Source organism: Budorcas taxicolor, chromosome 19 (assembly GCF_023091745.1).
Source record: "Budorcas taxicolor isolate Tak-1 chromosome 19, Takin1.1, whole genome shotgun sequence".
Lineage (NCBI taxonomy): Eukaryota > Metazoa > Chordata > Mammalia > Artiodactyla > Bovidae > Budorcas > Budorcas taxicolor.
In genome coordinates, this window is record NC_068928.1 from 22,430,627 (window position 1) to 22,445,424 (window position 14,798).

The window sequence follows — 14,798 nt, forward strand, 5'->3', positions numbered from 1 at the left end:
AAATGCTCACAGCATCCTGAATTCGCTGAATACATATAACGAAGTCTACACAGGCAACCAAGGAACTCTTACACTTAGCAAATTCATGTTGACAACTCAACTGAACAGAGAATCACCTCCACAAACCAGACTATTTTGTAAAAAGATTACCTATTGGTTCATGTGAACTCTTCCAAGTCCAGGCATCCACACATTAGTGTGGGAGCAGCCTGCAAAACCCTGATTAGCAGCTTCTTTAAAAATCTGCAGGAAGGGTTTTACAAATTCCTCTAGTGTTGGACTGAAATGCAGCATACAGTTGGCAAAAATACTGCTGGAAAAAGAACAAGTCATCTGATTAGCTCTTGGAGGTAGCTCCAGAGAGTATAATTTGTATGTGATCACCTCCAACTATCTGATCGAAAAACAACTCACAAAAATATGATTGTTCATTCTACATACTTATTTTAATAGGAACTACTAGTACATCACTCATCTATTAATTTCCCAAGTCTTAACGACAAAGAACTTAAGTCCAAGAAACACTTTTGGTATATCTCATTTAGCAATGAGTTGAGCACAGTGAAGCTGGTACTCTCGTATGTTGCTGACGTGGCTATAATGTGGAATAACTTGAGGGAAGATACTGGGTTGGCCAAAAGGCTCATTCGGTAAAAATAAAAAACATATTTTCACCAATAACTTTACTGATCAATGTAGTCACTAACAGAATCAATGTTTTGGCCAACCCAATAGCATTTACCAATTGCAAAGTTGTTTTCTAACACAGGGAATCTAGAAATGTATCACAGATACACAGGCAACTATTTAAGCAGACCATTAACAAAAACATTTACTGCAGCAGCATTTACAAATGCAAAGCTGGAAATAAGCTCAATGTTCAAGAGTAGTCAACTCCACCCCCACCCCCGCCAAATCAGGAGTACATCAATGAGACAGTCAAATGAGATCGACCTCAATGCCTGACATAAAATGATCTATATTAACTAAGTATCTGTACACACTGTTGCATAAATTCTCTCAAAGATATTACTTACATCGAGTGTTGCTAATAAAGAGGACCACTGTACTACTATTTCACCATGTGTACGTGTACTACTGAGAATCTATTTAATTCTTCTCTATTCCTGCCACTCATTGGGGCAGGCGGAGAATAACCCCAGCCTTCAGTTGTACAACTCCAAAAATTGCATGTTAGATGATCCTTAAGTAATTTGGTATTAAAACAAACACTGGCACTTTAACGATTAAAATAAACATCACATTGTTACCTGATTTAGAGGACGGGATACTTGCACTATTTATACTCCCTGTTCTTCAGAACCAGGTTACATAAAGGTAATTTTCCCCCCAGAAACATACATCATTTTTGGGAAACAAGTGATTTATGGAAGAAAAAAAAAAAAAAAAAAACCAACGAGATCTTCTTCACATTCAGGCAAAAACTATAATCAATGTATTTAGACTAGAGAGATTTTATTGTAGAAGGAAAAAGGATAGAGGCACAATAATGTTTGGCATTTTTAATTTAGGTTTGTTTTATTTAAGTTTAATGTTAATCCATGCTGTGTTTCAGTAAGAACAATACAGATTCTGTATCTGTGGCTCCAGTCAGATATCCAGTAGTACAAATTAGCTTCAAGTTACACATACTGAACAAAAGAGGTTGAGCGAGCGAAGGAGGGGAGGGGCGGGGCCCAAGGGGAGAGGGGAGAAGAAACAAAGAATTGAACACGCATGCAGGCTTTTCCATACCACCTTCAACGCTAACCTGCTTCAGAGGGAGAGTAAAAGTAGGCAAGAATGAGCAGCCACGGATTGTTGAACTGTTACCAGCACCACGCTTTTCAGCAACATTTCAGCAGAGTTTGAAACACTTTTTTACAGCAAAACCATTACAACTCTCCAAAAAAACCTTTTTACCACCTCAAGCTAACATCCAATTAAGTTTAAACATTGCTATAAAATTCAATTTAAACAATTAGAAAAAGGGAAAATGATACCACATACACCAATATAGTGTGATTAACCTTTCTCTTAGATGCTTGCATCATGTAAAATTCTAATGGCTTTCGAATGTAATTTCTGTTTCTAATGGTGATCTTGCCACATCTGGCAGGAGACAATACCGTAATGCTGAAAAAGCCTCTATGCAGTCCTGTTAGTGTTCTTAAAGAACCTAAAAGCTGGGACCAGTAAAATCCACAGAAATTCACTCTTGCCTTTAAGAACTTTTGAAAACTGTTTAAAAAAAAAAAAAAAAAAAAAAAAACCAACAGGGCAGGAACCTAAATTCTGAGACCAAATGTAAAAGTCAGATTTGGTGGTTCTCAGTGACAATGGGGGAATTTCCAAGAGGGATGGGATGGGAAGGTCTAGGGTGGTCAGAGATGGTTTCTCGTGTTGGCTTTTATGTCTCACTGATTTTCATCTTCCACATCCTGCAGCGCTTCTTTATTCTGCTCTTCACCTGCAAAGAAGAATGACAATTAATTTATAACCTACTAAACTAGGTTGCTGTGGGGACAGACAAAGGTATCATTCCAAGCATAAGACTCCTTATATTTAATACAACTGGTATAAACACAGACAGGCAAAGGACTTCTACCATCCTTGACACCTTAGATGCCTAAGCCAAGAGGTGCTGCTGGATCAAGGTCCTGAATGATCAACAGGATGAAAAAAAAAAAAATTGATGCATAGTAAAAGTCAATGTTTTTATGCTAAAAAAGCTCTTAAGTAGACAGCCAAGGTAACCACATTATTAAAATGATTTTCAAGCTTTCATGTATATCTTGAGTCAAAATACTCTTTCTCAATAACCTCACCTCTTCAAGAACCAAGAGTATTTTATAAATTTTTGCAAAATCTAATTGATCTGAAGGTTCATTAGAAACATTTCAATATGAGAACTGAGCAGTAAAATGATTCAAAGGAGTTGGAGGATTCTGCTTTTGTAAATGAATATTTTACACACTTTGTATCTTGGACAATTGCACCAAACCATAAACCAAATCTCTCACTCCAGAGTGGAACAGCATGCTCAAAGTAAACCAGACCACTGAGGTTATTAAAGAAGGGCATTTGGACCAGTTCTCTCATGCCACTTTTCTCTCCCCTTTGAACATGATTATTAATTAGCCTGAGGAATTTCAACTGCACTATGACATGCAATCGAAAGCCAGCCTATTCACCAGTCATCTACCTATTAATAAGCATAAGACAGCCATAATAAGGAAGCATGCAGGCTTCTGCCAAAAAATAAACAGATAAAAGTTAAATTATTTTGTGCTGTAATAAACCATTAAGTCCTAAGTAGTTACTAGTTTGATCAAAATAAATGAAAAATCAATTAACTAATCCAACAATCATGATACTTCAGATAATTCATCCATTCATACTGCTTGTTAAATTATTTATTCAGAATGGAAAAATGACACTAAGACCAGCTCCCTACAGACAGAAAGCAAAACTCTGAGGAACACTTTTAAATGGTCTTGTCTTAAAGATCTTGATACTATAAATGCTGTCATTGCAGTAAGGGTAAAGATAGTTTTAGTCATGTCAACATTTTTTTTTGTGATAAAAATGTTTGCAATTTATTGTTTTAAAAAAGTATTTAAGGTACATAAAGATTTTTTGACTCACATTTAGAAAGACATGCAAAGAAAAGACAAAAACAACCATTTACTGAGGGAAGAAATGATGGACCACCCAATTGTTCTCCCAATGAACAATAATGTATTCAAACTTAAGAAATGGTAAGAACATTCACACTCATTTTCAACAGCAATACACTGCCAAAATACGGTTAACATACATCAATAGAGCACACTCTTAATTTACTTATAAGCAACCACTAGATTTGCCAAAAGTTCCAAGTAACTCTGGCGTAAAAACATTGTCAAAGAAGTCACACTCAACCAGAAGTAGACAGGGGTAGCAGATCATAAATGTCTTAAAAGGTTTTGCATCCTGGGATGTATAACAGGCAGTTTTTTAAGCAACAAGATGATGATATGCAGGCATGATTAGTGAAGAACCAAAACTAAAAGCAGAATTCACTGTGCCATGATGATGACTTACAAAGTAGAGTTTTTAGGAAAGGAAGAGTTGGATTTTCCTTTAGGAATCTATATTGTAAGGAGAGAGGGAGGGAGAACAATCACATGAAAGCAACATTACAAGAAAAATAAACCAAGAGCAGGACAAAGGAAAACACCAATGATTTAGGGGAATCAGATTTCAGAATCTTACTTTGTATGAACTTCACTCTAAGAAATAATCTGTTCCTTTTTAAGAGGATGAAATATCCTCTTAAAAGGTATACAGAAGGGGGAAAACGTTTCCTCAGATATGTATTTCCTTGCCCAGTTTCTGGATTGGGAAGGGAGAAGGGAACAAGCAGAGATTCCTCTCTATGAACATGTGTATTAAACAGTCCTCTGATCATAGGTTCAAAGAAAAAGGACTGAAATTGCTTGATGAGAAAAAGTGGCGCTCCCTTTAAAGGATTATGTTTGAACAGACCCAGACAGACATTAACATTCTGCAGGCAAAAAGAATACAAGCATGTATAAGTAAAGGTTTGTGAACAACATAAATTTCATAGATTTCTTTGTTTAGAAACCCTCAATTCAAATGGTTTTTTACACCACTTTTCACATTTAAAGTAAAAAAGGAGAAAACAATCTAAATAATCCTTAAACTAAGTGCAAGTAACATCCTAACTTCATAACCCAAATTCTTCTACATTCAGCATTGATTCTAAATCACAAAACCAACTTAACATGTAATACCTTACACCTTTTAGCAAAACTGGCAAATAATTTTCTAGTATCAACAATTTGTAATTTCAGACACCTTGTTTATTTTGCTAAGATTTCAACAGACCACTTGAATTTTTCAAGATAAACTATGTTTCTTAATTCCAAATATTTTGTAACACACCTCTTAAAAGGAAAATTTATCTGTCTCAATGAAATTTAATTAATTGGTTGATCTATGAAACCATAAGGAATTGATGCAACTGAATTTCACTAGTTTAAGTGTTTAAAGAGAAATCTACCCTAAAGTGTAATTAAACATTTTGTACAAAGAACATTCCCAACTATGAAAACATAGTAAGTTTAAAGATATTTTATTTTTAAATAATCCATTTAATAAAACATGCTTGATAACCAAGAAAGAGTATCTTTGATTCTGTATAAATGGAATCACAATCTACCTTAATCGATTCTTGGTTATGAGTGATAACAGAAAATCAGACTATTTTTTTTATTTTTGGCATCTAGCAACTTTATAAAAGGTGACATCTGTACCAAATAATGTGTCCAAAAAAAAAACCCGCTTTTCAAAATCACGTTTGTTGTTGTTGGTATTTTTCACCCTCAAAAAATATCCCAAGAGATCAAAGAGGTATAGCTTACTTTAGGTCAATACCGCTTACCAAACTCTCCACATGCTTTTTCCTTTTATCCCCTCAAACAGGCAGAGAGATATTAGTCTTCTCTGAGCTGGGGGTGACTATGAAGAGTCCACAGCTATCTGGCCATTCTTCTTAGTAGTTATTGTTAGAATACAATAGAATTTAAAGCTGGAAGGAACCCCAGTCATTAGTTCAGAGATGGTTTAGTTGGTTTTGAGTCCCACAGACTGATAGTGGTTGCCTGCAGTGCTGTGCTGACAAAAAGTAACCTGTGACTCCATCTGGCTTTGTTGGTGAAGTGCGCAAGTAAGTCACATGCACCACAAATCTCAAGCCAAAGCTAGTCAAGTTCTAAATAGTTCACAGAGCTACTGCATTTTAGCAGCAGAGTCCCCTAACTCTCACTGACAGTAAGATAATTCTAAAATCTGACTCTGTCCTTTCAGTGCCAATCTACATTCCCTGACATCCATTTTCAGAGACATCTTTAAAAAGTTATGTTTCCAAATACAATATATGTTGGTCTGACCAAGAGAAACTACATCTAGCCTCAAGGAATACAAAACATGCTTCAGTTTGGGTAATACACTTTTAAAGGATTTGTAACTAAAAATGACAAATGTTGTTTCCACTCCCTGTATCACCAGAGCCAGTTACAAACACTCTTATAATTATCATGTCACACTAGTTTGTGTCCATCTCCCCGTCCAGTTCCCCCACCCTTTCAATGATCTATCATGGGTAAAAACAATTCTTTAGAAATGAGTAGAATAAAATATTCTTTAAAACCAAGAAATGTGACAAATTTGGTCCTTTAACATCTGGAATAATCATTAAGCACCTACCCTACTCCCAACCACAAGATTAAATTTTATAAAATGCTCTAGTAACTATTTACAACAACAACATTAGAAAACAAAGAGACTGTATCAGATCTCTTAAATAAGGATCTATATGAGCAGGGTGTTTCATCTGTTGTACAGAATACAGAGGGAAATTAGTCTTTTTTTAGATAAAAGATTTCCACACAGAAAAGAAACCATAAATATCTACTTATAACCATCTAAGTTTTAAAATGAGGATTGCCACTCAGCCAAAACAGTGACAACAGTAAAATACAATTAACCTTAGATCCCTAAAATTGAATCTGAGGAATGGTAATATGAACTGCTTCCTCTCCATCTTTCAAAACTGATAGAACAGAAAACTAAGTTTAGCCCATGTTATGACAGGAAAATCTTTAAATCTTTGATTATTAACAAAACAGGCCTTTTACATTATTATCTTACAGACCAAAATGTAAGGCTGTACTTTGATACCATTTCCTGTAAAGGTAGTAATTAAAATTTGATAGTTTGGAGGGTAGGCTGAGTCTAAGTTACAGCATAATGTAAAGAAATACCAATTTTCTATGAGTAAATAGATCCAACAACTGAAAGAGACACATTTTAACTTCAGTCTCCTTACCATCACCCTGCATGTCTGAAGTCCATAGTGTCAGATTATCACGTAACAACTGCATGATAAGTGTAGAGTCCTTATAGCTTTCTTCACTCAGGGTGTCCAGTTCTGCAATTGCATCATCAAAAGCTGCTTTTGCCAACCTACAAGAATTCACATAATGTATTATAAAAAAAAAGTCTGAAATAAACTAAACAAGTCCAAAAACAGATTCTAGAAATGACATAGTTAAATCTCAGTCATTTCTTTAGTTATCACTACTAGACACTATTAGACACTGAATGCTTGGCACTGCAATGCTTTAGGCACTGAAAACAGGTGTCACTAATGAAACTCCTTTTTAAATTTTGTAATCCAGCAACTGTGCAACTAGTGAAACTTTTGCTGGAGTTCCACTTATTACTATGCTTCTGACAAGCAGACCCAATCCCATCCAAGCCACCATCAAAATGTATGCATGTGAAAGGTATTTCCAAATTCTAGTCACTTTAACTTTAATAAAGTTTTAATGCAAAAAAAAATTCTGGGACAGTATCTCACAATTTAATCCAATAAAATTTAAGGTTAACACAGCAAGAAAGAAAAAAAAACCCACAAAAATGTGATCATATAAGCCATTTACTACAGTTAAGAAACAAAATTCACCTTTACTTTTTGAGTACTGTGTACTATGTACATCAAGTGATGCTGGGAACAGGTAGGAAAAAGAGCAAAGAGACATAATGAGTCCACAATGAACTTTTTAAAAACACCAAAAACAGAGGGAGTGACATAAATAGCTACTGTAACATAAAAATGAAGTGCCAACCTAGAAAAGTACTTCAGGGACCCAAGAGGGTAAGCAAATTAGGAAGTCATATTTGAACAATCTTAATGGGTAGAAAAAGCACAAATGGCATACTTCACATTAAAGCAGAAGCACGGAAAGGACTTAGATTGAAGCTGTGTGTGCAACGGCTAGAGAATGGCAATCAAAGAGTCAACCAATACTATCCCTGAACAGCCATAGCTTCTTCAGTTAAGATACATTACCTGCTTGAACTCACTCAACTAGCCATTTAGAAAGTTTTTAGATGAATTAATATTGATTTTTCATTCAAAAGAATCCACCTGACAGCTGGAAAATCTCTTCTTTCAGGGAATATCTGATTCCTACATACCCAAGAACACCGAGGTTACTTTGTAACGCGTACTCCTATTGTATGATTTATCTAAAATAGGCAAATTCATAGACAGAAAGAGATTATCAGAAAATCAGACAGAGGTGTATATAGTGTTATTGTTTAGTGGCAAATTTGTTTCAGGTGATAAAAAAGTTTTAGAAATAGATGCAATAGACAATATTGTGGGTGTACTTAATGTCTACCCACTCCAGGACTCTTGCCTGGAGAATCCCATGGACAAAGGAAACTGGCGGGCTTCCCTGGTGGCTTAGTGGTAAAGAATCTGCCTGCAGTGCAGGAGGAGACCTGGGTTCAATCCCTGGGTTGCGAAGATGCCCTGGAATAGGATATGGCAACCCATTCCAGTATTCTTGCCTGGAAAATTCCATCAGCAGAGGAGCTACTGTCCAAGGGGTCAGAGTCGGACATGATTGAGCACACGTGCACACCCACTTAACTGGGGTGTTCACTTAACCACTGAACTGCACATTTAAACACAGAATGATAAACTTCATGCCATGTATACTTAAATAAAAAACCACGTACATATATTCCTTAAATTTATGTATCAAAATTGGGAATAACCTGAAGTATAAATGGGGTAACACTTTAAGATGGCAAACTTTACAACAGAAAATACAACACAGTATGCATACTAAGAGCGTAACTATATTGAACAGGAGACAAAGACTGAAAGCTAATATGCAAAAATAAAGATAATTCTATTATGAAAATCCCTCATTCCTTACTCCTACTCTGTAACAAGATTCTTTTCACTCTACCAATCAAATTTTTCCTCATCGCATAATTATCCTAACTACTATCCTAGTGAACTGAAATAGGTCTATCTTTGTATCATCCAAAACAGTTGTGTTAAGAGCCAAAATTCTTCATTACAGGGCCAAGTCAAGGAAAGCAGCCCCAGGGAACAAGACAGAAAAACAAGTAGCTATTTTTTGGGGGGGTAACCTTTTTCACTTTCACAGTCAAGAGTTTTTTTTCTCTTTAGAGACTTACCGGCAGGCACGGTCGGGGGAATTAAGAATTTCATAGTAGAATACAGAAAAATTGAGAGCAAGACCTAAGCGAATGGGATGTGTTGGTGGAAGTTCTGTCATTGCAATATCACTAGCAGCTTTATAAGCCACTAGGCTGTTCTCCGCAGCCTCCTTCCTGTCATTCCCTGTGGCAAATTCAGCCAGATACCTGTGGTAGTCCCCTTTCCTAAAGCAAAACAAAACAACAAGAACAAAAACACAGCATTTAAAGTTGTTAAAAATTTTTCTCTATTACATAAAATCAAGTTGTGATAAAAAACATGAAACAAGATGTATATATTTCAATAATTCAAAAACTTTCAGGAATGACTCAGATTTCACATTTCCAAGTATAAGCAAAATCCTAGAGAAATTAACTGAAAACATTAAAAAAAATCAACAAATTTTATCACTCGATAGACCGGAATTAAACATAGAAAGTGGTTACAAAGAACAGCACAACAGTTTGTTAATGAAATGGAAAAAAAAAACTATATAAAATGTTAAGACTGAACTGTGTAAGGCATTGCTTACAGCTAGCGGGTATCCCCCACACAAACAAATGAATATATAAATAGGTTAACATAAAATTTAGTACATTTTTTACAGCTATTGTCTGACCATCTTAAATGCAGTAATACTGACTGTTCTTAGCAGTGAATTTGCAAATGAGTATTCAAAAACTAAGTCTTGAGAATCACTCCTCTTAACTATCCTTCCAACATTAAATAGAATGTTGAAAAATCTGTATGAAAAATCGATGATTCTAAGACAGCTAACATTTAATCTGATTTATTTAATCTGATTATCTTCCCTTCTAGTATAGAACCTACATTTTATAATAGAAAACCTTGGACTCGCCAGTGTTAGCTGCTGGAATGAGGTGTTTGTCCAGTACATCCAGAATGTCACAACAGATTAACTTTAGCTCAGTCTCAACCTGAAAAATAAAAAAAGTCAAAAATTATTTAAGAAATTACACAAATTATCACATTCTATCTCTGGTTTTAGAGAAGAGAACCATATTAAAGAGAACATATATATCCCTCTCCAAACCTCCTTTTCCACTCTTGATACAAAAGCAGAGAAAACCTGTTTCCGGTTATGTAAAGTATTTCTTCCTACATGCCATTAGTTAAGTGATGTGCGGGGTGGGGGTGGGGGTGCGCGACAACTCACAGTTCAGCTATAGAAGACTGTGATTACTATTTACTGAATGCAACATATTAACTAGCTTTTTTTAAAAAACTAGCTTTTGTCTCCACTTACATAGGAAAACAAAGATCACCATATTTGACCAAAGATAACTAACTTAAAGAACTTAGAAGCAGAGTGAAAACCTGAACCCAAGTAGGCTGCATGGCTAGGCTCACAGTTTCTAAGGGATGGAATAAAAACTTAAAGCCAGGCATTCTGCCTCCGCTGCTCACATTCCTTAACCACTATTATAATGAAAGTGAAGTCGCTCAGTCGTGTTCAACTCTTTGCGACCCCATGGACTGTAGCCTACCAGGCTTCTCCGTCCATGGAATTTTCCAGGCAAGAATACTGGAGTGGGTTACCATTTCCTTCTCCAGGGGATCTTCCCGACCCAGGGATCGAACCCGGGTCTCCCGCACTGGAGGCAGACACTTTAACCTCTGAGCTACCAGGGAAGCCCAACCACTATTATGCTCAACTGTAAAACACCTTACTGATAGATCCATAACCAGCTACAACATCAAAAGTCCACAGACTGAAGTAAACACTGCCACTCATTTCAATTCGTTTATCATGCCAACAACACATACTACCTCTTAACACACATATACATTCTTCTCTCAATTTTGTTACTACAATGTCTTCCCTGGTGACTCCAATGGTAAAGAATCTGCCTGCAATGCAAGAGTCCCAGGTTTGATCCCTGGGTCAGGAAGATGCCCTGGAGAAGGGACTGAAATCCACTCCAGTATTCCTGCCTGGAGAATTCTGTGGACAGAGGAGCCTTAAGGGCCACAGTCGATGGGGTCACAAAGGGACACAGCTGAGTGAATAATACTTTCACTCTTTCACAATGACATTGTTTAACCTTTCCAAATTCATTTTGTGCCCTCTGCAACCTTCTTTCCATTGTAAATAATTCTCCCACTAATCTTCTATCTTACTGATTCTAAGTAAAACCAGCTCTCTCCTGAATGAACTACCTTCTTTATGGCTTTTCAAGTAGAGATAGATTGCTCTAAGAGGAGGATGATTTCTGAATTCAGACTCTTGAGTCCTCACTGACTCAGGATGACTGTTTTAATACTCCAAACCCTTCCTCCCTTGGAAGCTCCTCCACTATGTTTTAAAATGTCAATTTCTGTCATCAATAGATCTCTGCATGCCCTTCACCCACATTCACTAGTATCTACAGCTTACCTCTCCAATTCCTGGTATCACACACCAAGGCATTATCATGTTCCTTTCAATGTAGTTCTTGACCTCAACTCCATGACCTTTATTTGTGCACTCTTAACTGTGCTATTCTAGCCTGGAATTTTTAAGTTCCAATATTTTACTACTGGAGTACAACTTCTTTTTTTAGTTCCTTTACTCCTGTTATTTATACTTAGAGACACATCAAGACCTCCAGTCTCTTGACTCTTTCATCTTCTCCCAATTTATCAGTTCCTCTCTTTGCTTCCTGCTTCCTTTCCTTCTTACCCCAAATCCCACAATCTAGCACACAGACTTCTCCCTTCAGCACTCTCAACCTCCTCATTTCTTCATCCCTCTGAAACACCAACCTGAATACCGACAATCCATAGTCTTCGTTCCAATGTGTTTGAAGGTAATGGTCACACTGGTACCAGCTCACCACTTTCTATGTGATCCCAGGTATGTTAATCACTCAGAACACCCGTTTTTATCTAGGAACTAGGATAATATCTACCCTTTACAGGGTCATTTAAAGATTAAATACAGTAACTTGCACACATATTTTGTAATTTAGAAATATCTCATGTAAGTCAGCAAATGCTGTTTCCCCTTTCCCTCTATCCACCAAATTCACTCCATGCTAACTTTGTGACAGTTTTTTTAATTTCTCCCACTGTATTTTTTTTTTTGTTTTCCACTGTACTTTTAAAAGTGTGTTTAGAATCAGTTTCTCAACACTCAACAGTTGCGGGGCTACTCTATGCCTAATAGGATGCTTAGCAGTAACCTCATCTCTACCCACTGAAGTTGTGAAAACCAAAAATGTCTCTACCAAATGTCCTCTGAGGAGCAAGGTCACTTCTGGTTTGAGAACCAGTGCACTAGATTGAACTTTCTTGACCAAAAGCCACAGCAAGAAAAACGTTACACATCAGTGTAAACCCACATATAATATCTGAGACAATAAATTTACCAATACCTGACACCCTCTGATATTTTCTATTATAAAAACTGACTAGACCTATCTTCCATAAGGATATTAACTGTCTCATTTTTGTACCCATATTACCTGTCAACTGATGTACATAACAGGCACATGAATATTGGTTAAGCTGTCCAGAATGGTAATTTCAAGTTACTCAATTAAGTATTTTGTAGTCACCACAATAGAAATAATGATTAAATTAGTTGTCTACTTGTGTGGTGCTCTCTGCAGCTTTCAGGAAAAAAAAAAAATGTCTTCTCTCTCCTAAAATACTGTATAGCCTCTAATTCTCAACCCAGATGAGTAAAAGCTGTAAATCCAGTAAAATATAAAATATGCACTACACAGGTATACAACAATGTGTGTACTAGGCTAAGGTCTAAACAGTCTAACACCTCAGACATCATTCTTTGGGCTTCCCTCACAGCTCAGTCAGTAAAGAATCTGCCTGCAATACAAGAGACCTGGGTTCGATTCCTGGGTTGGGAAGATCCCCTGGAGAAGGAAATGGCAATCCAGTCCAGTATTCTTGCTTGGAAAATCGCATAGACAGAGGAGCCTGGTGGGCTACAGTCCATGGAGTCGCAAAGAGTCGGACATGACTTAGCGACTAAACCACAGGATATGACAAGATATGTCTAGGATATGCAGGCCACCCAGTAACTCAGACAGTAAAGAATCTGCCTGCAATAGAGGAGACCCAGGTTCAATCCCTGGGTTGGGAAGATCATCTGGAGAAGCAAATGGCAACCCACTCCAGTATTCTAGCCTGGAGAAGCCCATGGACAGAGGAGTCTGGTGGGCTACAGTCCATGGAGTCACAAAGGAGTCAGACACAACTGAGCGACTCTAACACTAGGATGTAACAATCTCACCATTTGCCGATATTCCCGAATCATTTTTAGTTTGTCTTCTCCTCCCTTGTTTTCTTCTTTCTGTTCAATGCTGCTGATTATTCTCCAGGAAGCTCTTCTAGCTCCAATCACATTTTTATATGCAACAGATAGGAGGTTTCTTTCTTCAACTGTCAACTCCACATCCATCCCTGCTACCTTCTTCATTGACTCCACCATTTCTATAAGTGAAAAGAAAAATCAGACCTTAGAAACTAAGTTTTGTTAAAACATCCCTATCACAGTAAATCTTTCTGTCCAGCTAATGTAAAACAAAAGACACATTTTTTAGCAAAATATCGCTTTCACAATCATCAAACTAGCATGAGCAAAAAAACTAAAAAACATGTAAAAGACAAAGTAAATTAAGAGCTCAGAACAAGAGGATCTAGAATATAAATTGTATGGAACCAAAATGACTTCATATAGTACCAAGTATAATTTAGTATGGCTTGGAGGCATCTCTCTCATGTAAGTAAGACAATTAGGCATGTACACCTACCCATTTCCTAGTAAAAGTAATTCAGCTGGCCATTTAGGACAAGTTTAAAATTTACAGGCTCTAAAATGCATTTTTCAAAAGAAGTGATAGAAAATGCATTTTCTCTCAAATTATTTCCCAACTAAATAATACTGAATTCCTACCCCCCCCCCAAAAAAGTCATGGGAGGAAAGGGCATTCATTTATATAGCAAACATATAGTGAGCATTTTCGTTAGTCACAAACTTATCTTTGGATTTTCCAATCCTTCCTCCTTTAGAAGGGGACTGTCCACCACCTATGAATTCATTCATTTGGGTGGTTTTTACTTGTTACCACTAGATGGCGAGCAAACAAAGAGGCCCACATAAACATTGGGAGATCTTGAGTACAGGGGAAAAAAATGTAATAAAATGCATGTGAATGCAAAGGAAGAACCAAAATCCCCTCAAGAAACACTAACTGAACAAACATATTAATGAAGGGACTTCCCGGGTGGTCCACTGGTGGTCCAGTGGCTAAGACTCTGTGCTCCCAATGCAGGGGGCCCGGGTTTGATCCTTCATCAGGGAACTAAGATCTGACACGGGCAAAGAAATAAATACAAAGAATTGCAAAGAATTAAACAAATATATTAATTAAAACTATGGTTTTGAAAATGACTAAATGTCGTTACCACCATGTGACTCTCCAACTTCACAGAGTAAGAACTTTTGGTAATGAGACACAAGGATCTGCATTTTACAAACATCCTTAGCATACATTCTAGGCATAATAAATACATAAGTATATGATGAAGATGGTGACTTTATGAAACACTGCTTAATGATATGCTAAATTATGTGTAATCCCACAAAATGATGTTTTCAAAAATTGTATTTCCAGGAAGTATATCAGGGAGTTAATACAGTAAGTTAATACAAATATTAAGATGGTATGATCTCTAGAAA

General features: G+C 36.6%; 1 protein-coding gene across 2 annotated transcripts in view; it reads right to left on the minus strand.

Moving 5' to 3' along the window:
• Window positions 1-1,513: 1,513 nt before the first annotated feature.
• Window positions 1,514-14,798, minus strand: part of YWHAE (tyrosine 3-monooxygenase/tryptophan 5-monooxygenase activation protein epsilon) — a 33,816-nt gene continuing 20,531 nt past the window's right edge. Inside the window, exons 2-7 of one of the 2 annotated variants that reach the window (XM_052657132.1) lie at window positions 13,350-13,549; window positions 9,923-10,029; window positions 9,070-9,276; window positions 6,896-7,032; window positions 4,087-4,133; window positions 1,514-2,470 (exon numbers count right to left, since the gene is read on the minus strand). In XM_052657132.1, the coding sequence (XP_052513092.1) occupies window positions 4,126-4,133; window positions 6,896-7,032; window positions 9,070-9,276; window positions 9,923-10,029; window positions 13,350-13,549 (659 nt within the window). In that variant the 3' untranslated portion in view covers window positions 1,514-2,470; window positions 4,087-4,125. The remainder of the gene's footprint in view (window positions 2,471-4,086; window positions 4,134-6,895; window positions 7,033-9,069; window positions 9,277-9,922; window positions 10,030-13,349; window positions 13,550-14,798) is intronic. The other variant, XM_052657131.1, reaches the window with a different exon arrangement.